Consider the following 25,173-nt stretch of genomic DNA (forward strand, 5'->3'; position numbering starts at 1 on the left):
GCGTCGGCCGGGGACTACATCTCCCAGCAGGCAGCGCGCCGCGTCGCTCCAGGCGGGAGAGCCGCGGCGGGGCTGCGGTGCGCGCTGGGACGGGTAGTCCGCGCGGCCGGCGCCCGCGCCTCAGAGCGGCCCGCGCGTCAGGCGGCGCTCTGACCTTGCGGGTTTGTCTGGTCGCGTGTCTCCGCTGCTCCCGGTCCGCCTGCCCCTCACTCGCCGGGAAGATGGCTGCCGTACGCAGGGCCCGCAGTTACTCCCGCTGCGTGGTGCGCTTCTCCGACCGAGAACTCTGCTAATTTCCCCCCGCGGGGAGGACACACGGACCGAGCGGGGGGGGCAGAGACCCCCGGGACGGGACAGCGCCGCCCGAGCGTTGGCAGCATGGTGAGCGGCCCCGGGCCGGCCGTGCCCTGCTCCCCGTTTGCAGCGCGGCCTGGGGCGGGGAGGGGGGGTGGCGAGGCACCGGGCGCCCCGCGGGGAGGCGGTGGCGGTTCGGCCGCCGCGGCAGGTGCGGGCGGAGGGGGGGGACGGGACGGGACCGGGGGGTGGCAGCGGCAAGGGGTGCGTGTGCCCGGGGGCGGGAGGAGCGGCCCCCCCCCGAGCCGTGCCGCTGCCCGGCAGCCCTGCCCTGTGTGCCTGTGGCCGGGCAGCGAGGGAGGTGTGCCGTGATCCTGGCCGCGATCCCACCCGGGTAACTGCGCCGCAAGCAGACACGGCCCCGCCTTCCGCAGAGGGTTTTGGGCTGAGGAGGGGGCTGCTTGATTCAGGACCGATCTAGCTCTCCGTAGAGCCACCTGGACAAATCGCTGTGTCCTTACAGATGCGCGTGCCCTACCTTTCTCCTTCTTCGCTCAAAAAACAGATGGCATAAAGTCAGTTGGTAATTTAAACGGCTCCGTGGGCCGGGCACGCTGCTTATTTCGCTTTGTGATTTAAGGTATCAAGAACTACTGTTTGGTTCAGTATTGCTTTCCTGACTGCATCTCAACATGGATTCAAGTATCCATGATGAGATCCTGATCGTTCAAAGTTAAACCATTTGTTATCATTCAGGAGCTCTTAAGATGCCTTACCACCGGGATTAAAACTCTTATTTTTGAACACAGTGTTGCTTCTACCCCATTGACAGAAAAATGGAGCGACTTCCTCATTTACTTAGAAAACCAAGAAGAACATTAGCTGTCGGTCACTGGGTCGCTATGTCGTGCTTGCTTCTCCTTTAGTTCTGTACAGTTCACACATAGCCCTGTTCCGCTGGTGACACAGTCAACTTTGAACTGTTTCTGATCTTGGTTTTATTTTGCTGAAACAAAGATCCAAACTATTAAAGGACTTGACATTGCAGTTAGTTTAGTAAGTGATTGTTGTGCTCTGAGGAAATCCACGTGCAATTATGGATTGCAAAACAATTTAAGCTGTGCAAATAAACTAGTTTTGCATTTGGCAAATAATTTCTAAAGCTTTGCAAACAAATCAGAAATCTACTCAGCTGACTTCTTTTTACAGGTCGCAGTCTAATTCAGATGTTTACTGTTGACATGCTGACCTTTTAGTGGCTTGACTGGCTAGCACTTTTCTCATGCAAAATTATTTGAGCTGATCAGTACACACTAAGGATGTCTCATGTTCAAGCAGGATAAAGTCACTGTTCCATATGACAGCTGGCTTGTAGCAGGAGGAAGACCAGCAGCGTGAAGGTGAACAGGCTAGATTTATCCACTAAGTAGCGATTAAAGTACAATGTTCTGTGAGCTTCAGAAACTATAACTACAATTTAAGTATTGTCAGAGTGGGGGCAAGGACCCAATTTTTACAAGTTACAGCCTGCTTTAGGTGTGCTCTCATGAGCTGTCTGCTGGTGAAGATCCTCATTTGTTCTAGCAAAACTGTAGGGTTTCAGCAGATCAGAAAATAGCGGAAAGGCTGTTAATAGAGATTGGTTTTCCAGTCCAGTCCACTATGCAGTAGCAATGTGAATGAATTGCTTTACGGGTAAATTCAGAGGGATAGTCACTTATGATGCCACTGCTGCCAGAAGATAAACCTTTGATATGAGAGACTCGAGATCACACATGCACTCAGGGTAGAGGAGGTAATGATGGAAGTCAAAACTTCGGTTTTGTGTGGTTTAACCCCAGCCAGCAACTAAGCACCACACAGCCGCTCACTCACTTCCCCCCCACCCAGGGGGATGGGGGAGAGAATCAGGAAGAAAAGTATTAATGGAACAGAAAGGAAGGAAATAATAATGATAATAATAACAGTAATAAAATGACAATAATAATAATGAAAGAATTGGAATACACAAAACAAGTGATGCGCAGTGCAATTGCTCACCACTTGCTGACTGATGGCAAGTTTGTTCCCAAGCAGTGATCCCCTCAGGCCAACTCCCCCCAGTTTATATACTGGGCATGACATCACATGGTATGGAATATCCCTTTGGTTAGTTGGGGTCAGCTGCCCTGGCTGTGTCCCCTCCCAACTCCTTGTGCCCCTCCAGCCTTCTTGCTGGCTGGGCATGAGAAGCTGAAAAATCCTTGACTCAGTCTAAACACTACTTAGAAGCAACTGAAAACATCAGTGTGTTATCAACAGTCTTCTCATACTGAACCCAAGACATAACACTATACTAGAAAGAAAATTAACTCTATCCCAGCTGAAACCAGGACAGTTGTAGTCAACTTCATGATGTTTTTTGACAGCTCTTAGGCTGTGGACTAGGTCTTCATAGTATGGTTTATTTTTTGTTTGGATTGAGAGCACATTTAAGTTATAAAGAGCATTGAATGACATTTTGGAAGCAGTTGGTCCAGAACCGTGACTGACTCTGATTAAGAAATGAAGGAGAAGTAGGGCAGTTGAACAGAGATGAGGGGAGGAAAATCAAGACTCTTGAACAGATTACTGAAACAAAAAGGTTTTGAACATGAGGTAAACTTCAGCTAGCTTCATGACCTTCTAAATAATTTTAACTCTTAAATTAGTTTATCTACAGACTTCATGAGTTAAAGGTTTTAATGGGCGTGCCTTTACGCACAAGAAGATAGTGTGTTGATTTAGTTTAGAAATTACTGGTTTCTGCATTTTGCAGATAAAAACGGGCTTATTCTGCCCAGACCGAGAGCTGACTGGACGTAATTCAGCTGCAAACCAGAAGCCCTGTGCTCTGCGCAGGCAGAGGTAGGCCTTATTTGTGTCAGCCCAGTGCCATAATAATGCACTTACAGACATCCATTTCAGTGCTAGCTCATTCCGACTCTATCTCCATTTGGCCAGCATAGACGTAATCCCCAGATGCTAAAATAATGTGATAGGACTGCTGTAATTCATAGGATATTAACTGTCTGCAGTCAAATTCTGGAATCAAAACCCATGACATTTCTAAGTTATTTACTCCTTGCTCAGATTTAATGCTGTTAGTGCTTTGGCTAGTTCTGGCTTACCTGTTTTCTGCACCGAGAAATTAAAAATGTACAGCCTTAAAATCAGAGTGTAGAACCAGATGCAGTATCTGTTTACTTTAACCAACTAACACTGTCTACACCATCAATTGTAAAAGATAAATTGACTGAGACATCAGTGAAAACACATTTACAGATGACAAGCCAGCAAGTCTGTGGTCCTTTGGGGGACCTGTGGGGAACTGGAGATGAGTGCTAGGAGGTGCTTGTCGCCAAGACAAAGAGATTAAACATTGCCTTCCCATGAGGTTTGCCAGTATTCTGTAGTTTGATCTTGAACTTCCAGATGCTATAAAAATTTTACAAATTTTCTGAATACAAGAATGCTTTGATTTCTGCACTTCAATTGTGCAGGAGATAGAGATTTCTTTATGAGAACTTGGAAGAATCTCACTGACAGAATGTCACTTGAAGTCTTTGAGCAATATCTACAATAGGAAGTAGTGGGAAACAAAACTTCTATAAGTAGTTGTGGTAATCTTAATGCCAAGTTTACCTTCTTAGACTCTCTGTTTGCATTATGTACTTGCAGAACTACAGATGTGAATTTCAGCACAGAATGGTAGAAAAACTGGGATGCTTCAGCTGCAGGAGGAACTTCAAACAAATGTTTTAGTCTTTGGGTTTTTTTTTTCCTTACTGGCATCTTGCTGCTGTTGTCATTGTAGTGGCTTGTCACCGATGCTCAGAATTAGTTTTCCTTTGTTTTAGTATAGATTCTGTAAAACTCAACATATTTCACAATGAGAATTTTTTTGTGTCTTTAAATTTTGTTCTTAAACTATCTAACTCCTATGTAGAGCCCTGTTAAGTTTAGTTAAAGGACTTATTTAAGGTCTTGTTCAAGTTGTCTCACAGCAGTGCTGTAAATTAAACCAACTGTCAAGCTCTCATGCTAGCTTTTTATTTTCTTTTACAATACTTTTCTTGTTTAGTTTCACATGTAGTTTTTGAGATTGCCCATATTGTCTCATAATTTTCATAAAGTATCTATTGTTACTCAAAGCACTAGTCTTTTTGTGCTTTTGTATCTATTAAAAACCCCAAAACTATGGTTATCTTTACAGTGAGAAGATAGTGATTAAATTTTAATTTCTTATATGAAGCACACTACTGTTTAATACTGAAGCTTTGGTTCTATGCTTTGACTGAGACACTGAGTGTATTTATTCAGGTATTATAGCAGTGTACCGATGCATGTAAGCCTTCAAGTGATACATAACTAATCTATGTTGGATTGAAAACCCAACTTCATTGGGTTAATAGGGAAGTTCAAACAATACCAGTAATTTTAAGGTTAATTTTTATCATCAGTTAAGATTGATCTGTGGGGTAGGTGGGTAGGATGGGGGAAAAAGGAGTATGCTTAAAATTTTTTTAATACGTATCCAAGACAATTGTGCTTTGTGAATGTGCTGCAGGGACTTATGCAGATTCTAATCATGTCTGACTGCTCTCTACTAGGCAGAAGCTGAAGAAGATTGTCACTCTGATTTGGTAAGAACCGATGACAATGAAAGAGCCGGTGACGCAAATCTTCAGGTATGTCTCTCATGCTAGTGTTTTCTTTAAAAACATAGTACTGCTGCACTTATTACTTATGCTCATTTAATTACCACACATTTGTTGATCTGACAAATGCTTAATCTGTCTGCCCCTCCAAATGTGAAATAGATAGATTTTGCATTGTGTTCAGGTGTCAAATTCAGTCTTCAGTTATCTGTGTAGACGAAAAGAAAGTTTGTGCAGATTTGGAATTTCTTTAAAGAACTGTAGGAATCGGACAGCAGTTTCTGTATGGATCAAATTCCAGTTTAAGTTGTCACTCTCTTACGGAGCAGAAAGTTGATAAAAGCAGTCTAATAGAAAAGTGTGTTTGTTCTCTTACACCACTAGATTTCTGTGAGGTTGCTCCCCAGAAGTCATGATGATTGCAAGAGACATGTAAAGTGTAACTTCAAAGATACTGAAAAAAAATGTGTGGCAAGAATTATGACTTGTCTTGCTTCACAGAAAGGAGTGTAAGGTCTTGTTTGTATACTATATAAATGACAGCTGTGATTGTCATAAAGCTTAGTATGCTTGTTTACAAAAAAATAGGTTTTCTAAATTTTAATTTTAAGAGCTAATTGACTTCTTGCTTAAGGTAACTCTGCATAAACAAGAACAAACATCATGTCTAGAAATAATACTTGTCTACAGAGTCTTAGATCATAACCATAGTACTAACAACCACTTCTTGAAACATCAGGTTTTCTTCTGAGGTGAACAGTCCAGGTAAAAGCACTTATGTTATTCAATGAGATTGAACAAGTACTTCCGCACTTTTAAAAAAAAATTTACTGTAAAACAATAGCTAACTGTCTGTGTCTAAACTCACTGAAACCATTTAAGACTAGGAATTGTAAAGCATAATTTTGAAATTCTGTTTTGTGTTTGTACTTTATAATTTCTCCTCAGAAGATATACTGTCTGAATATGTGATACTAAATCAGAATTAATCGGATTTTTTAGGCAGAGCTCCAGATGTTCAGAGCTCAGTGGATGTTTGAGCTTGCCCCGGGTATGAGTTCTAGTGGGTTGGAACCTCTGCCATGCAGAGCATCTTCAAGAGGACCTGGAGTAAAGTCTGTAGATGCCAGAGGAAAACAGGAGATAGCAAAAGAGGAAAAGGTAAAAAAAAATAGATGTATATTTGGGGGATTTTTTTGTCTATGTTAGTATTGCAGTATAACTATCCTAAAAGCTAATGCTGAATTAAATCTAGAGAAACAACAGAGGTGATTAACCCGTTGTCTTCATGCTGATGTCTTTCTATAATCCTACACTGATTTTTCTAGTTTTAATGCTTGGCTTTGTGTTACCTTCCTAGTCTGCTTTCTGAAAGACTGTAGGTAAGGGGCGAGCAGCAGGAACCTGGATAGTTTGTTGATTGGGAATTTCAGTTATGGTTTGTAGCACACGAATATGTCTTCTCATTCTATTTATAGAATTATTTTATTCATCTCCTTCATAGGGTAGGTAAGATGAAAAATAATTCTAAGTCAAGTAACAATGTGCTTGTATTTGTCAGGAATTTAAGAAGTGTCTGTATAATTTATCATGCAGGCAAAAGAACTTTTCCTGAAGGCAGTGGAAGAAGAACAAAATGGGGCCCTTTACGAAGGTAATATGGGAGTCTAGAATGAACACCTTTATTGCAGAGGACTCTAACACTGATTTATGTGCAAAATTGCATGATACCAGTGAACTTAAACTGCAGGCTAATAGTAATTTGAGAGCTCAGTTATTCAGATAAGCAAACAAACTTGCTATAAAAGGAACCATCATATCACAGTTGTAAGGTTGAGATGAAGCTAAGGTGAGATCAAGGAAGGAGTTTCTACCTCTCAGACAAAACAACAGTATTTTGAAATCTAGCAATTTAATGAAGCACTGGATTGCATCTTCATAGAGCATGCTTCTTTATATGGCTTTTGTAACATGAAGTAAGCGTAGTAATTAATCAAGGCAATATACTGTATTTCCTGTGCTCACAGTTTTCTTCATTCCACTTTGAACAAAACTACTTAACCCATGGAATGTTTTGGGTTTGGGTTTTTTTTGTTTGTTTGTTTTTGTTTTTTAAATTACACAGCATACTAAGATAGCTTCTTTAAGAATTCCTGAAAGGAATGTTTAAATCTTATTTAAGTCTTATTTTATGAGGTTTGCCATAAATATTTAAGATGCTTAGCTTGCTTGGCCTCTTGCTGTCAGCACTAGTAAAAATGGAAATTCAAAGTCTTCTTCCTCATATTTAGTTATCAGAATATATAGAGTAAGAAGCCCATCCTGACTTCAAGTCCTGTACGTCAGTAGTGGAGATACCAGTGTTCCATTTCTTTTATGAAAAAAAAAAAAAAGGAGCACAGAACATATGTGCCATCCTGCTCATCCACTAGAGGTTTTGGCCACCTTGCTTAAAGTGCAGGTGCAAAGTAATGTCAAGATAGGCAAAACTGAGAGTACTCTGGAAGCTCCTGAACTCAGCCACCTGTTGAATACAAAATTTCCTCTCCACCATGGGAGATTTCCTTCCCTTGCAAGGGATTTCTGGTTGTTGTTCCAGATCTCAAATGAACTGAGAGAAATATGGGTCCCCAGTAGGTAATAAAATTAGTTAGTTTGATTTCTTATTTATTACATGTTTTTATGGGGCAAAATTAACTTTAGGCTAATGTATTTTGTGTATTTGGTGTAGAATTAAATACACAGTAAAAAAAGATGTCAGAACTAAATCTGATATGTAATCTACTGTCACGACCCAGGCTGGACAGACCAGGGAGTCCTGTTGAGTTCAGAATCCCCATGGGCTAAATTAAGGTGAAATGACACCAAATGATCAGTTAAACATTTTATTTATGGCAGAAGCAGCCTGAACTTGGAAGGTGTAACAGTAGGTGGTGGGGTTTCTCTCAACAGGAACTGGCATGAGACTACTTCCATAAACCATAACCACATATATATCAATTCAGGGAAGAAAATAAGGAGAGCCCTCCTGTTGGGTCGGGATGTTCAGAGCAGACCCCCTTGCTTTCTAGGCTCCTTCTCAGAGAGGAGACTAGGGGCAGCTGGATCCACTGCTAGTCCCAAACGTGATCAGCGGTTTATGTCTTAAAGGGGTGAGGTGTAGGGATTATGGAAAAGGAGGGAGAAAGAAAGTGAGACAGAGGGAGAAAGAGGAAAAGAGAAAGATTTCAGTGGCCCTGGGTTCGGTGTTGGTCCCACCAGCCTAAGGGTTCAGTCCCAGAGGTCACGCACACATGGGCCTTCAGGTTGTGTCCTTTTATCATCTCCTTCGGGTTGGCACTTGAACTCATTAGGCTAATTAGGTGTCATGCACAGTTTGTGTTTTCAGAACCTTCAGGAAATGGATTGGTGGGCTTGGGGGTCGTTTGGGGAGTAACTGCCCCTTCCCTGCAGACGTGACCATTGTTTGATCTTTGGCCATGCATGGTGAGCTGCCCTGCTCAGCATATCAGAACAGGGAACTGTGTGTCCTCCCTGTCCTGTTGCTGATGTCCTGTGCTGATCTGTGCTGATCGGCTTCTTTTCACCTGTGGTTCCTTGCTATGCAGGGTTCGTTGTTATGTAGAGTTCGTCGTTATGCAGAACTTGCCTCAGCACAATGTTTGAGACATAAACTCTTTCAGTCTCTCACATCTACCATTTAGGAAATCATGCAGTAGATTGCAAAGGTTCTTTCATACCAACAGTTTCCAAGTAAATTAAAAAAAAACATGCGAGGAAAGCAGTCTACTTAAACATTGTGTATATAAAATGAAAGCTATAGCTTCATCTGCTTGAGCGTACACCTTGTATGTTAAACATAGCAGCGGAGAAGTAGCTACATCTAACAGAGGTGCATTCACAAAGGTGTTTTAGGCATCTGGATTGCATGAATATGCATCCATTATTTCTCGGTTGAATTTGATTTGAGACGTAAAGAAACTAAACTGTTTCTACACATACATCTGTATGAGACCTTAGAGACAAGGTCCTACACCAGACACAGATATATTACTGACCACATGTTGGGACATCTGTTTTCAGGCCACACTTTTATCTGCTGACCTGGTCCAGGTCACCAGAATCCAAGTGGCATTTCAGCCTGCTGCTGAAATTTGCTGATACCTGACATTGTGAGACAGTTATGCGCAGCAGCTTGTTCATGTTTAAGTACAGTACAGACCTTGCTGCAAGATCAAATGCTAAAGTTGAGACCGATCTCTGTCTAGCTGGCTGCTGGTCTTCCTCATCCTCACCAGCTAAAGGATACTACTTGTCAGTCATCGGCCCTGACATGAACTCAAGGAAGTAGGAACACTTACTTGCCCCAAACTTAGGCTTCTCAGACTCATTAGTGTGTCAAATTCTGAGCTCCACGCTCACTGATGTTTCTTTTATTTTGGGTTTTGTTTTCAAGGGTCCAAACTGAGGGAGAGTTGCCCTCTGATCTTGGTATCACCGTGTGGGAATACAGAGAGACATATAAATACATATATGATCTTAATATCAGTATTAAAACAGACTGAATGTACATACAATGAAGCCACTTAAATTAAGAAGGATCTGCAGAGTTAACTCAGAAGAAGGACATTGTGCAGCTTAAATAACAGTTTGTTCGCACAGGGTGATTTTCCTGGACCTATTTCTCTGCTTAGTGCTTGTTTAACACTTTGGACTGTTAAAGGCAGAAGTACTTTGTGTGCTAGAAGAAACTTGATCTGTCAGTTTTTCCTTCATGCCCCGTAGTCTTGTGCTTGCTACATAGCTTTTTGAAAAGGCTGTTTTCCTCTAGACAGGTTCCTCACCCTCAGTGTTTTGAGTGGCTTATTTCTGTGCCTTCTGTCATTTCCAGGGTTTTGCCACCATAAAATTTACTTGTTTTGTGTCTGTTGCTGAAGTTTTAAAACTACAGCAATATATTTTGTTGATCTTTCTCACCTTTATAATGTTGTTTATGTCTGAATGACTATACTATATGGAGGATTTAAGGTACCTGCATTATCTTTCAAATTCTTTTTCATGATCCTCAGGGTTACTTATGAATATAATGCCTAAAATCTTTACAGCTTGTTGAGAAAGCTTTGTAAGTGCAAACAAATGTAAGGGCAACAAATGAAATCAGGACTTTGTAATGTTTGAATGTAAAATTTTGTACTCCATAATTGAATTTGTAGCAGTTAAGGTAAATCTGTAAAAGCTGAAACACATCTGAGAGAACTCTTTATTCTGAAAGAGTACATGAAGTTTTTAGCTTTGAAAACAGGTGCTTAATGCGCCTCTCTTCTTTAAGTATTGAACTTAAACCTAATCAGTTGTATTGGGTTTCCATGGCAAAGTTTTGGTAGCAGGGGGCCTAGAGGGCTGGCTTCTGTGAGAAGCTGCTAGAAGCTTCCCCCATGTCCAATACAGCCAATACCAGCTAGCTCCAAGATGGAACGCCGCTGGCCAAGCCCATCAGTGATGGTGATAGCGCCTCTGGGAGAACATATTTAAGAAGGGAAAAAAAAAGTTGCTGGGGCACAGAAACTGCAGCTGGAGAGAGAAGTGAGAACATGTAAGAGAAACAGCCCTGCAGACCCCCAGGTCAGTGCAGAAGGAGGGGGAGGAGATGCTCCAGGCGCCGGAGCAGAGATTCCCCTGCAGCCCGTGGTGATGAAGACCATGGTGAGGCAGGCTGTCCCCCCGCAGCCCAGGGAGGTCCACAGTGGAGCAGATCTCCACCTGCAGCCTGGGGAGGACCCCACACCGGAACAGGGGGATACCCAAAGGAGGCTGTGAACCTGTGGGAAGCCCGCGCTGGAGCAGGCTCCTGGCAGGACCTGTGGCCCCGTGGAGAGAGGAGCCCACGCTGGAGCAGTCTGTGCCTGAAGGACTGCAGCCCGTGGAGGGGACCCATGCTGGAGCAGTTTCTGAAGAACTGCAGCCCGTGGGAAGGACCCATGGTGGAGAAGTTCATGGAGGACTGTCTCCTGTGGGAGGGACCCCATGGTGGAGCAGGGGACGAGTGAGGAGTCCTCCCCCTGAGGAGGAAGGAGCGGCAGAGACATGTGATGAACTGACCCCAACCCCCATTCCCTGTCCCCCTGCGCCACTGGAGGGAGGAGGTGAAGAAAATCGGGAGTGGAGTTGAGCCCAGGAAGGAGGGAGGGGTGGGGGGAGGGTGTTTTTAAGATTTGGTTTTAGTTCTCATTACCCTACTCTGGTTTGATTGGCAATAAATTAAGGTAGTTTTCGCCTAGTCAAGTCATTTTGCCCGTGACAGTAATTGGTTGAGCGATCTCTCCCTGTCCTTATCTCGACCCACAAGCCTTTTGTTATATTTTCTCTCCCCTGTCCAGTTGAGGAGGGGGATTGATAGAGGGGCTGCATGGTGCTTAGTTGCTGGCTGGGCTTAAACTACAACATCAGTTTAGACTAAATAAGATTTATTAGACGAAGGCATTTTACACCTTTTTAGTTCTTTAGCTGAAGCTATCTCTCTGAAAAAAATCTTTGCTTTGATAAGCTAGTATAAGCATCAGACATATTTAAACATTAAACCTTTATTTTCAGCCATCAAGTTTTATCGCCTAGCCATGCAGCTTGTACCTGACATAGAGTTTAAGATCACCTATACACGGTCCCCAGATGGTGATGGAGTTGGAAAGAGGTGGTAAGTGTGAAAATTTACTAATTAAGTGCATAGGCATACTGAAACCTGAAATTTTTTTTCTAAAGCATATGAATGCTCTACTGTGATATGCAGTTGTAAGTCTCTTAACATTTGGAAAACTTGTCTACTTTCATCTGAATAGACTGCTTCATAGAAAGTTTACAGATGCATTAGTCTAAGGAGGACTTTTCTATACTGTAGTTCAAAGAAGGTAGCAGGCTTGTTTGGAGCTAGTTAAATTCAAGTGGAAGGATGTTACTTGAAAAAAAGAAAAAAGCATCAGTCACTTTATTACTTTTGATTTCTGATTTTCAGATTTATAAGTTATACATTTAGGATCATCTACAAAATTGTAGATGGCAAAAAGATCAATTATTAAAAGCTTTGTACCATGGAATACGCTTCTTAATTAAGCAAGGGAATATACTACTGTTCTTATGCTGACTAACACAGCCGAATGGGAGCTTTTCCAGTAAGTAGAGCAATACATTTAGAAGCTCATAGATTGTAGACTGAGTAGTCTAGTCTTCCATCATTACAAGCATCAGAATACCCCTAGCCTCAACACACTAGATATGTAGTGGGTTAAGATGGCCTAATTTGAGGCCAAGATTTATGTTTGAGGACAGGATTCAGGTTAGGGCCAAAACCTCTGTCATAGCTTAGATAGCATAGTGAAGACAAGCTTATGAAACAGAGCTTCCCAATTCACTGCTTACTAGTAGCAGCCATAGATGCTGCTGATAGTTACAAGAAATCAAGAGTTCTAAAACTGAGAATAAAAGAGGAAAGTACAGCCATGTCCCCGTAGTATTACTAGCTGACTCTTTTTGCCCCAGGGCAGTATAGCTTCAGTGCAGTAGTTGACTCAATATAAAAGAGAGTAAGATGAGATAAGTGCTTTATTTACATCCATTACTTCAGTTTCTGAACGCATTGCTAGCATGAAATCTTTGCTGTGTATTTGTGCCCTAGGAAAAATACTGGGTGATCAAATACAGTCACGTAAAAATCTTGGTTTTCTTAGGATTATTTTCTCATTTTAGCATCATTTTGTCTACTCCCTTCGTAAGTCTCACTGACACCAGTTTGGATGGGAGTGTTGATCTGCTTGAGGGTAGGAAGGCTCTATAGAGGGATCTGGACAGGCTGGATCAATGTGCCAAGGCCAATTGTACGGGGTTCAACAAGGCCAAGTGCCGGGTCCTGCACTTGGGTCACAACAACCCCATGGAGCGCTACAGGCTTGGGAAGAGTGGCTGGAAAGCTGTCTGGCAGAAAAAGACCTGGTGGTGCCTCAGGTTGTGCCAGGGGAATTTCAGATTGGATATTAGGAAAAATTACTTAATCAAAAGGGTTGTCAAGCATTGGAACAGGCTACCCAGGGAAGTGGTCGAGTCACCATCCCTGGGGGTTATTTAAAAGACGTGTAGATGTGGCATTTAAGAACACGGTTTAGTGGTGGACTTGGCAGTGTTAGGTTTACGGTTGGACTCAGTGATCTTAAAGGTCTTTTCCAACCTAAATGATTCTTTCATTCTATGAATTTTCATTCAGTTTTGTAAATGTTGCTGTACTGTCCCCAGCATTACATGACAGTGAGGGGAAACCAGCCAATACTCTTAATTGTTGTTTAAAAGCAGTATTTGTAGCGGTGTGTTCTTTCAAGAGATTCTAGTTGTGGTATTTTTGCTTTCTGAATTACTGTTGTAGGTGTTTCATACAGTCTTGGTGAAAAAAAACAAATTACACAATTACATTTGAAAAAACAATTTACAGCGTGGCCTGTAGGTACTGGGACTGGCCACGATATTAATCAAAATAAAGGAAGGTATGTTCAGTGCAACATCTTACTATAGTCTTAGTTATGACTGGCCCAAACATAATTGTCTTCTCTATAATACTTTAAAACCCATTGGTAGGTCTACTAGCTGCTCGTTTATATTCTCAGCTCATTCTGTTAAGCTTGTTTAGAGTAAAATTGAATAATATTAAAAGAAGATCTCTTAGCTAGCTTGTATACTAAGTCAGGGGAAAGAAAGTGTTTTGTGATGAAATCAGGAAGAGTTCTGTAGATTGTGGTTACTTGGTGCAAGGAAATATGCACCTATTAAAGGATCATATTAGGACATACAACTTAAATTTAGATTTTTTTTTGAGTGTGGTAATGTTTTTTTATCACTTGGTAATCCTTCAAGTTTACTGACAAGTAGCAAGCATATTGTTTCTGTTCTGCTATCTTGTTCTTGCTCCTGAAATTTTTTATGTCTGTTTATTTACGGAATTGGTGAAAAGTAGTTTTCCTAAAGGAAAGTTTTCCTTCATTATTGATGAATAAACCCACTGAGGATCACTCTTCACTGAATAACACAAGAGTAAAAAAAAAAAATATCCTTAGTTGTTTTCAGAAGCTTACATTGTGACAAGGATGAGAAAAAACTTTCTGTCAGTGATAATTTATTTCCTGCATATGGCTTATCTTAGACAAAGTAAAAGATGAGATTTGTCTTTTCATGGGGTCAGGCAATTCTTCAGTGACTTCACTGAAAACAGTGAACAGTGAACTCTCAAATCCAAAAAGAAACTGGAATTGGAATTAAATGAAAAAAAAAAGAAAAAGTTGCTACTGTCAGATGGATTCCAGCAAAATCTAAATGAACTTGATAAGATTGCAGTAGTTGGTTTATCGTATGATGAAATGAGATTGCTTTAAAAACATACAGGAAACAGCTATATTGAATGAGGGTAAGACAGTGGATTGATGCCAAGATAAGGACATCTGTTGGTAAGTTTTGTCCAATATCACAGTGTTGGCATTCCCCCTTTTGTAGTGTTGAGGACAACAAAGAGGATGACAAAATGGCTGATCTCCTGTCCGATTTCCAGCAGCAGTTAACTCTTCAGGAATCTTCAGTCAAACTTTGTCAGCCTGAGGTTGAAGTCAGCCAGACCCATATCTCAGGTATGAGTTAAGATGCACTGCAAGAGTTCAGAGGCAGAATTTATAGAGATGTTTCACTCTATTAAAACATTTTTCACCTTCATTCTAAAGCCACCTTTAAAGAAATGTACACAGTATCTCTTTATTTAGTTAGATGTGAAGGAAAAAAGATCATCAACTAGCTAAACAGATCTTTTTCTCATACATGAGTTTGCCTTTATCGCACAAGCTTTTCCATGTAGTAGTACTACTAAGTAGAATTTTTCAGGATCAAAGTCAAAAGTAGGAACTTCCAGGAGCGGACTTGCTGAAGTAAGTGTATTCCAGTTTTCCTTCCAGTTAATGTTTGAAAAAGTGAAACGTGTATTTTTTTTGTTTTGGTTTGCAAATATTTGTTACAATTCTTAAGTGTGAATAAGAGACAATTGTTCTGTGAAGAATATGCATCTTTGCATGTCCTGTTTTTATCTGATTCTGCATCAGATTTTTACAACAAATATGTCTTCAGGTTCAGCAAGACTATATAACATAGCTAGAAAGGCTTCTGAAGGTTAATGATTTTCAGTGATTCAGTTCTAGGACAGTTATCCTGAGACTTCCTTATGAGATCTGAGTTGTAGAGAGTGTATATAAGTTATGAACTCCCTTAAAATCAGATGCCTCTAAATCATGTGTGTTTTGCATCCCAAATTATCAGTTGCTCTTGGAAATCTTGGCCTGATCGCCTCTGTTCTACTCAAGGAAGGAAGATAAAGTAAATGTAGCAAGCTGTTCAAGTCAAAACATAAAGAAAACAGGATTTTTTTGTGTTTTTTTTTTTTTTAAACAACTGTGGCATTGTACACTTGGGAAAGCATCTTTTTTTTGCCAGTAAAGTCAAGGTGTTGTAGACATTACTATAAAGTGATCTCAGGAGATGTCTCTTTTGAGCAGCAATCTTAGTCTCTTTCTGGTTTTATTTTCTGCCTTCTGGCTAGTCCTGTGTTACAGTATCTTGCTTACCAACTGTTTTATAGCAGAATGAAAACTGTTAAAATCATGTCTGCTTCAGAAGTTAGTTGGCTGGAAAGGATCCCTCTGGGTCATCACAGTAGAACAGTAGTCGCAGACCTCAGCAGCTGAAGGAGAACTCAAACAATGTGAAGCAATGGATTTGGCTGAACTGATTTCCTGTGTTCCATTTTACATTTTATTGACATTCATAATCTTAGAATACTGGTTAACCCTTAGTACAGGATAGGATCAGACCTATGCTGTGTAACTGACATACTGAATATATTTACTTCCCCTCCCTAGTATATGAGCAATTTCATAGTAGTTTTTTTTTCTTCTTTTACACAAGTAAAGCTTAAGACCAAGATAGCAATCTCCACCAGAAATACTATAATATTTTTCCTAGCGGGTGTGCCCAGTATCTGAAGCAAAGTGTTTTAACAATCCCTAGTTTACTAGAAACTTAGAAACATGGTTGATAAGATAGATAACCAAAGGCTTTGGCTGACTGGTGACTATCAGAATGGATGATATATACCTGTTAGCACTTAGTAAGAGATTTTTAAGCCTTTATATCTCCCATTCTCCAAGGCACTAAGAGTTCACATACTGAAGAGCTCATAATTTGCCAGAGACTGTTTTGTACCTTGTAGCAATAATAGGCACAACTTTTGTTTATACTGGAACATTAATGGTTGCAAATACAGGCAATATAGCAAATTTATGACTTCTCAACAATAAAACATAGAATTAAGTCAGATTCATGAGACAGGATGTGTGTTTAATGAATACAGAAACTGGTGCCCAATGAGGTGTATGTACTTTTTATCATGCTAGTATTCTGAAAGGTGAAACTTAAGTTTCATCATATTTTATAGCAAAAACAGTCTTGTTGGATTTGTGGAGTGCAGCAATGCAGTTTTTTTGAGAAGCATGTTTTTTCACTAAAAATCAGAGTTCTGTTAAAATGCGGTCTCTACCACAGTATTTAGAGCGAGTTACTGTTTAATGTACCTTTGCGCTGCTCAGCTCTTTCCTCCATTTGATCTCAAAGCAGTTACACTGATTAAAACCATCAAGTCTTCGTTGCCTGCAGTGATACGGTTTGAGCCATAGGCTCTGGAAAGCAGCAGTAGTTGAAAATAAATGAAGTGTAATTCCTGATGGTATAAGATTAGTATACAAGATTATACCCAACTGAAACAACAGAGAAAACTTAGGGAGGCAGAAAGTTACTAGAAAGAATTCTGACTTAATTTCGCAGGGCTTTATCGCTGACTTTTAATGCTAGGAAAATTATCATACAATCTTGTGGTGCTTTGATGAGGATTCTGTCATAATCTTGTATTACATTAGAAAAAGTCTTTCAACACAACAATGTTGTGTGATACCATTTTCAATCATTGGACCTGTACCACAAAATATAGAGTGATATCATATCAATTTCATAGTGGATAGGTTGTTCTTAGCACCTCCTATCCAATACTGACCCTGACCTGAGCTTATTTAGCTTGTCATGCAAAAGCAGTATGCTTTGAGGTAATGTTACACACTAGGTCAGTTTCAAGAAAATACTGCTTCATAGGCACTGTGGATATGCAATGTGCATGTGGAATTTTTGGTGTAACACCTTAGAGTTGTGGATATTTGTAGTCTAAAACTACGCTTTGTCCTATCATCATAATGCACTTTCAGCTCTTGATTTTTATTCTTTTGTTATGTGACTTTTTTAATTAAAGATAATTTTTTTGTTACCTGATGTTTGGCTACAATGTGAAAAAGTAGGATTTTTTATGGAAAGTCAGAACTTTACTAATGGTCAAATCTGGAATTACAGGTAACCTATTGATTTACAGGTTACCATCTAACAAAGATTTCTTTCGTCTTTGCAGTGTTGCCTATGGAAGTACTAATGTACATTTTCCGATGGGTGGTTTCGAGTGACTTGGACCTAAGATCATTAGAGCAATTATCTCTTGTTTGTCGAGGATTTTACATCTGCGCCAGGTATTGTAGATAAGTTATTTAGAGTGAAGCTTCTCTCTGCTCTAAAGAATCAAAAAGAGCTTTTTTACGCTCAAGCATATGTAAACAGTATATAGAGGTGGATAATAAATCCATAGAGCAAAATTGTCTGTGTTGGAAAGGTGGGTTTGTGGGGTTTTTTTTGCTTTTAGGCTGCTAAATCGTACATGTAGGACTATGTCCTGCTTTTTCTTCCCACAGCAATTTTCATGTTATGCTCCTCGCAGTGCTAATCAGCTTTTGAATACACCACTAAATGGTATGTTAGGTAGATGACTTCTCTGTAATAAAAAATGTTGCTGAAAGTCTTACTTGCCCTACCTTCTTTGAAAGTCACAAGTTTCAAGGTCTCCAAAATAATGTCTGTTGTGTTGTCATCCTCATATGGCCACACAGAGAAGTACCAGGCTGCTGCAATGTTGTTGGTCTGTACTTGGCTGAAAATGGCATTGTGTTCTTGAATTTCACTGGGAGGAAGAAGTGGCTTTCAAATGCTCCAGGCTTAAGTAAATTAGTCAATGATTTTAAATTATGAGCTGTTGTTGAGCTGTTGTTGTTCAAGAAAGTTTCTTTCAGTTGCATCCAGACTCAATAATGGAGTTTGTTACTTTGATATATAAAAGCTAAACAAGGTTTGCAGGAAAGTTATGGGATTTGTTTTTTTCTCATTTTCACTAGAGATCCTGAAATCTGGCATCAAGTCTGTTTGAAAATATGGGGCAGGAGCTGCAATAAACTTGTTCCATATGCTTCTTGGAGGGAAATGTTTTTGGAAAGGCCTCGCGTTCGATTTGATGGTAAAGTGTATTTTGGAAATAGTTTTGGGTTTTTTTACTGCATGTAACCATGACAGAAGCCAGCAGGTGGGTTTGATGTTTATAACGTTGTTTATAACAATCTGAATTTGTTTGGACTTTTAATCTGTAGAGTATCTGTAAAGAGAAGGGAAGGGTGCAAGGGGTGAAAATAAAAACTTTAATGTATTTAAGTAACAAAAGTAAACTCAAAAGTTTTAGATTACTGGTTTTTTAATCTTAAATATTTTATGTATTTAATTTTTTTGTTCATATATTCCTTTCCTGTAGGTGTATATATCAGCAAGACAAAATACATACGTCAAGGAGAACAATCTCTTGATGGTTTCTATAGAGCGTGGCACCAAGTGGAATATTACAGGTAGAACTGTAGTACAATGAGTGAGTGAAATGTTTCTCTCTCCTAAATTCTTTAAATCCAGCGCTTGATATCACAAACATTAATCATTCTGTAAAACGCAGTGGAACTACTACAGTGTGTAAAGCTATGTATATTTTTTGAGAATAGGTCTTAAGAAATAGGATTTATTATGATAATTACAGGTGGGCTTAGAAACACATTTCATCCTCAGTTACACCATTTCATGTGGGTGAAACTTAAACAGTAACAACAGTAATACTTGTCCACAGATTTCTTTTCCCAAATCACTTCTGCTTTACATTTCTGATAGAATAATTGCTTTCAGCAAAGGGCAAACAAGTGATTATACAAGAATTGTCTTTTAACTTATTTGTAAGCAATTGTAAATAATAAAGAGGCTGGGCTTTCTCAACTTGCTGTAAATACCTTGCCATTTGTTTCCTCAGCCTGTTTTTCTGCTGTTCCTCGTCTTGCTGTTCGCAGCATTTATTGTTCTATTCTGTTGTCCCTTTTGAGGCTGGAAACTGTTACTAGACATCATTGAATCTCATAGCTCTTTCTATAGTCTCACAAACATCAGCACAGTATCCGAGTACTGTAAAAATTGATCAGATCCCAGAACCTGAACACATCCATATGACATTGTCCATTCTGTACTGATACTGTAATTAAGATTTTTGTTGCATTTGTCTCAATCGATGCTGGGAATGGAGAAACTTACTTGAGGTCAGTTTTGATTCCACGGTAGCCTTCTTGCTTTGATTAGAGGTGGCGAAACTCCTGCTCTCTTTCATAACTCTTCATAACTTGGTCTTTTAATCTTCAAAACTTTTGATTTCTAATCTTTTTTTTCTGTTATATCATGTGTGAAGAAATGTGTTTTCAAATCCTATTACCTATCAAGTTCAATATCCTTCTGGGAAACATCCTGTGATTTAAAAAAAACACCAACAAAAAACACACAACAGAAAAAGGTTATGTTTTCTAGGTTTGTATTGTGTAATTATATTTTTGCAGGTATTTGAGATTCTTTCCAGATGGTCAAGTTATGATGCTAACAACTCCTGAGGATCCTCAATCTATAGTTCCTCGCTTACGGACTAAAAATACAAGGTTGTTGAAATGAAATATTTGGCTTTACAGTTTTCATCTTGGTTTTACCTGGCAATTTCTATTTACTTTTGTCTCATATTCTATATCCTGGCTTAGCAAAATGAGTAAAATTACAATGTTATTTATATTGTGTTATAGATGTTTATAGTTCTCTTCTGAGAACTTCAAAAAATTTTGGTCTTTATGCAAAGATATCTTTCATTTTAAGGTCCTGATATTGTAATTAGATCTCCTTTGCGGGTTATGTGATTTTAAACTTATAAAGGAAGTTGATGGAAGAATACATGCTATTAGCTTGGTGGGTTTAGAATCCTTTTAAAGATACTATTTTGTTACTGACTACCTTCTCACACTTCCTTGACTGTTTGAAGGAAAGTGAAGATTTTGGTGGGATGTGACTGAATTATTGCTTGATTTCTTCTTGGTGTTTGTACAGACTTGTTAAAAACATAGAAAATGATTTGTGACTTCAGAACAGGTGTAAGCTGTTCACCATAAGTCTGAAAATATTTAGCAGTAGGCTAGGTAGGACTGAGTAACTTATGTTTACTGTCCTGTCTGGGAAACTTAAAAGCAGCCTTCCAAAATGTTTTCATCATTCCGTATCATCAGTTAGCCTGGTACTTTACTAAATGGAAATAAATAAATGGTTTCCTTTGTTATGATAAGCAGTCAGTCTTCTTTTCATTGCTGATAAGTACATCAGTCTTTTGAGACAGAGAATATTTTTATGTCCTTGACACTGTCCTCCTCTTAACCTTCCAGAACGGATGCAATCTTGCTTGGCCATTATCGCCTTTCCCAGGAAACAGACAATCAAACCAAAGTATTTGCTGTAATAATGAAGAAAAAGGAAGAGGTAGGTAGCAAAATAGAATAGAGGAAAAACAGTGTAAAGAGTGGGCTTTTTAATGTTTTTCCTCAGACTGAGTATTTTAAGGCACCTGAAGATTTGCATTACACCAGAGGATTAAAAAACTAATTTCATTTTTTAACTGGTTTAAAAATACAATATAAATAGGCATGATGATTTATCTTACCTTTTTTCCCCCAAATCTGTAATAATCTTTTTAAGACAGATAAATACCTGGTTCACATTTGAGCAACAGTTCTGCCCCTTAAGCTTAATTGCCATGTGTGGTGCTATTAGGTAGTTTGTTAACCTTGTTAACAAACAGAAGGGAAGGATGAAGAGGTAATTTTCTGAGATTAGTTTTGACTGTGTGCAGTTATGTTCCACAGCATTAAATAGAACAAAATAAGCAGTATTCATTAATTGAACTCTGAAAGATTTGGTCAACTTACTTACATCACAAAATTTTCTGATTAACAAAGTGTCTGTCAAGCGAAATTTGTGAAGAGTTAGAAGTGTTACATTATTTTACAGTGAGTTTGCATAGTTTGGGTGGTGTCCTCCATGCTTATCTTACTTTCTGTGAAAACTTCTTCCATAATTAACATCTAAATTGATGTATTTTCAAGGAATACCAGTAGTTGCTTTTAAGTAGGAGAGTTTAACAGTCTGTCATCACAGTTACCTAGGCCTCAGGATAAATAGTTACACAATGTGTTCTTTGTAGGTCATGAAACTTCTTTTCTCTTTGTACAGAAACCAATGGACTACCACAAGTACAGGTATTTCCTCCGTGTTCCTGCACAAGAAACAGATCACAGTTTTCATGTAGGACTACAGTTGTGCTCCAGTGGGCGCCAGAGGTTCAACAAACTTGTCTGGATACATCATTCTTGTCACATAACTTACAAGTAAGTAAATGGAGAATAAGATCAAAGAAGGATACTTAACTATAGAAACACGGGTGACGTTAATTTGTCCAGTACTAAGTACAGAAGATGTAAAGACTGTGAGACTTATGAGGCCTTAACAAAATGTCCTGAAAACAGTAACTGGTCCTGATTTGATACATTTTAATGAACTTTTACTTAAAGAAATCCCAAGATTTTAGTAACTATTTATAATGGTATGGGAGGTTTCCTAAGTAGTAGAACTGCAGTATTTTAGCCATTTAAAGGATTTATGCATGGTGTTTGAATGATTTCAGAATTGAATCGGAGTTGAATGACTTTGTGTGGTGCTAGTAAAGAGGTGTGGAAAACATATATTCATTAAGGTATATTTCTTTTCCGCTGTGGATGTGCAAGCTAGAAATGTCTGCACCCATCATGTGAGAAATGTAATACTTACAAACTATATAATCCAGCAGTGCAAAATACAGGCATGCGACCAGCTGTTCTGACTACTAACCAAGCAAGAGCCATGGCCACTGTTCTTGCACCTGACACTCTAAATTACTGGCAAGTTGGCTGTCCAGATGTTTGGTGTTGGCATGTAGGCTGGATTTAGGCCTTGTCTTCCAGTCATCTTAATCTCTATATTCAGTGTTTTTATAGGGACATAGCTCAGCTATTGAGCTGTAAGTATATAAAATAGGAAGTAAACTACTGGTGGTTGGGAGTATAGGTAACTTCCATAAACAGAAAAATTGCTTTTATAAAAACTATTTTCATACCTAATTTATGAAGAAGTGGCAGTATCACAGACATTCTTTTCAGCATGAAGTTTCGGTACTGCTCAGGTTCTGCTCTACCTCTCAGTATGGTGGTGTCCTTTTGAAACTAGAATAAAAATGAGTATAAAACACAGGAGAACGTATGCATTTTGTTACTGATGTTCAGAAATACTTGGGTTTCTTCTTTTTAACATTTTGTAAACAAGTTTTTGCTGTCACTCTGTGTTCTGAATTCAGGGTTCTAAGTGAAACAAATGAAAGGGGATTTTTTATTTCAACATTGATACGGTGACTTGAGTGACATTCTGTGCTGTTACAAGTCTTGGAGCTAATAAGAAGAATGAAAGGGGAAAGTGGTTTCTTTGATATTAAAACAGAATTGTATTCTATGTAGTGTGACTCAGCCAACATTCAAATGCCTTCAGAACGAGGCAGTATGAAAGATGCTTATATTCCAGCTGTAGTTTGGTGCACACACTGTACTGTGGGATGTGACTGCATTATTGAGGGACTTAAACAGCAACTTCTGTCTAATTTTACTTTTACGATACTCTCTGCAGATCAACTGGTGAGACAGCTGTTACTACTTTCGACATTGACAAAATGTACACCCCTTTGTTCTTTGCACGAGTGAAGAGTTTCACTGCATTTTCAGAAAAGCCGCTCTAAGAAACACCTTTTCCTCCCACAACTCTTGCATGAATAAAAGGTTGTAGCTAATGAGCACTTAAGTTATAAATGTGTACATATTTGGAACATCTTAAAATTCTGGGGAATTTTTTGAAGGCAGTATGTTTATTTGATTATGAATGGCTGGGGTTTTGTTTTGAGATCAAGCTTATAAGTATTAAACACCTTTGTGACAAGAATTTGATAACAAAGTTTTGTTGTTTGTTTTATTTGGTTGGTTTTTTTAAACAGATTTTATAAATCAGTCTGCTTAAAATGTGAGTCTTCATCTGTCTGGACACTGGTTTGTCCAAAAGGAATTGTTATAGGAAAGTCTCACTGTCCGTGGGACAGTGTGTGTGGTCTCTGGTGAAGGCTTGAAATGTGAAGGGGAGAAAGTTGTCTTTTATCTGTTAAACTGTGTGACTTAAAAGAACTTCAAATAAATGTTTTCTTTAAATTAAACTTACTTTGTTTGCCTTTAAGATCTGGCATTTTGTCAACATCAACCTTAAGAGAAAACAATCGAGGGCAAGCAAGCATGAATATAAAATTTAACCGCAGAGGTACATCCCCACCAATGCAGTGATGTCAGTTGATCATAAATGTAATTGGATCTTGATAGACATTCAGTAGAGCCTTCCTTCTCGACAGGATGGGCATGAAGGGGAGAGGGATATGGGCAGCGAGTTGTTCTCCTGTACCGTAGGATGAGTTTGCGGGGTACGTGGCTCTGCTTGGGAAGTGTCACAGTGCAATGGTGAAATGCTGGTGTGTACTGCTTGTGCATTGGCCAGGTCTGAATGCACAGGTAAGCAGGGCTCACTTGGACATGATTGTAATGTGTTATAACCCTTCATCTAACCTTGCTACAGATGCTGTAAACTCTTTGAGCATTTGTTGTACTAAGATAAATTTTGAGGCTGCTGTAGATGTTCAGGTGCTGTGTACTGCTAATCATCAAGTGTACCTTGAGGTTTGGTGCAGGTACTGTACGTTGCTTCTCCTGCATATATCGCTTGGGGGTGTAGTGCAGACACTGTATTGCCGCTTATTATATATGTATCTTGGATTCTGAAAGAACTGAAGCTTTTTAGTGTAGTTTTTTTAAAGCCATTTTGCGTATTTTACCTTTTAACATCTTGTTTCAAAATACTGACCTGGACTTGAGGACTAAAATGTGAAAGCTGTGGAAAGTACTATACTTGTTCCATAATCTATAAAGTGTATCTTTGCAAGGAGCTACATGATTAAAAATACATCAATAAATCATGATTTTGAACATGCAATCCCTTGCAATTTCTTATTTTGCCAAGAAATCATTATTTTCATACAGCTAAAGATTATTAGTTAGGAGTTACCATGCATAAACTACATGCTAGGCAAGATTGACAGGTAGAATTAACATCTTAATGACTTTTTATTATACTACTTACAGGTTGTGTGAGAAAAGTAGAGAAGTTTTCAGGTACATGAGTTCTGAGTAAGGATGGGTATATTGGAAACTTTGAGCTTTTTCTAGCTTGTCTAATGAGACTCTGCCTGCAACTTTTCATTGGCCTATGTCCTTAGGCTGGAGTTGCACTATTACTTCATACAACAGAACGTTTAATAAGGAGTGTATTGTGTTCTCATTGCTGAAGGGAAAAATGATTGCTTAGAATATCAGCTTCATGTTTTGCAATATTGCCAAGTTTGTAAACAGGGAAGGATGTCAGTTACCTACACTTTTGTTGAGGGTGAAAGATAAAGATCTGATTCTGCCTGCTGAGAAACTTCAGATGTTTTTGTCACAAGAATCAGAAGATGATTTGTTTAGGTATAGTTTTGTCCAGTAACCAAGTTGGATGTAATAGAAGAGCCTTTCAATTCAAAGCTCTTTTCATACCAAGACTCACCTGCTTCTGAGCTTTTGTTTTATCTTGTCTTGGCCATGTGTTTGAAATACACTCTGGATGTAAAGGAAAAGCTAGTTAAAGTCCTGTTATAAATTGAGATGTTGATTCAACAGAAGTCTCAGGCAATGATTATTTTAAGATTGTATGAAATATTCCTTCACCAAGA

The 25,173-nt window shown here is 39.2% G+C and overlaps 1 protein-coding gene across 1 annotated transcript; it reads left to right on the forward strand.

The window, feature by feature from the left end:
• Nucleotides 1-116: 116 nt before the first annotated feature.
• FBXO9 (F-box protein 9) lies at nucleotides 117-23,574 on the forward strand. The gene is made up of 13 exons (XM_075049294.1): nucleotides 117-381; nucleotides 4,926-5,003; nucleotides 5,976-6,134; nucleotides 6,570-6,627; nucleotides 11,565-11,664; nucleotides 14,496-14,626; nucleotides 17,491-17,605; nucleotides 18,302-18,420; nucleotides 18,709-18,799; nucleotides 19,817-19,912; nucleotides 20,678-20,771; nucleotides 21,522-21,676; nucleotides 23,001-23,574. Exons 1-13 carry the CDS (start codon nucleotides 379-381, stop codon nucleotides 23,107-23,109), a joined length of 1,308 nt encoding a protein of 435 aa, XP_074905395.1. The 5' UTR covers nucleotides 117-378; the 3' UTR covers nucleotides 23,110-23,574.
• Nucleotides 23,575-25,173: the final 1,599 nt, after the last annotated feature.

This window comes from Buteo buteo, chromosome 17 (genome assembly GCF_964188355.1).
Source record: "Buteo buteo chromosome 17, bButBut1.hap1.1, whole genome shotgun sequence".
In the NCBI taxonomy this organism is placed as follows: domain Eukaryota; kingdom Metazoa; phylum Chordata; class Aves; order Accipitriformes; family Accipitridae; genus Buteo; species Buteo buteo.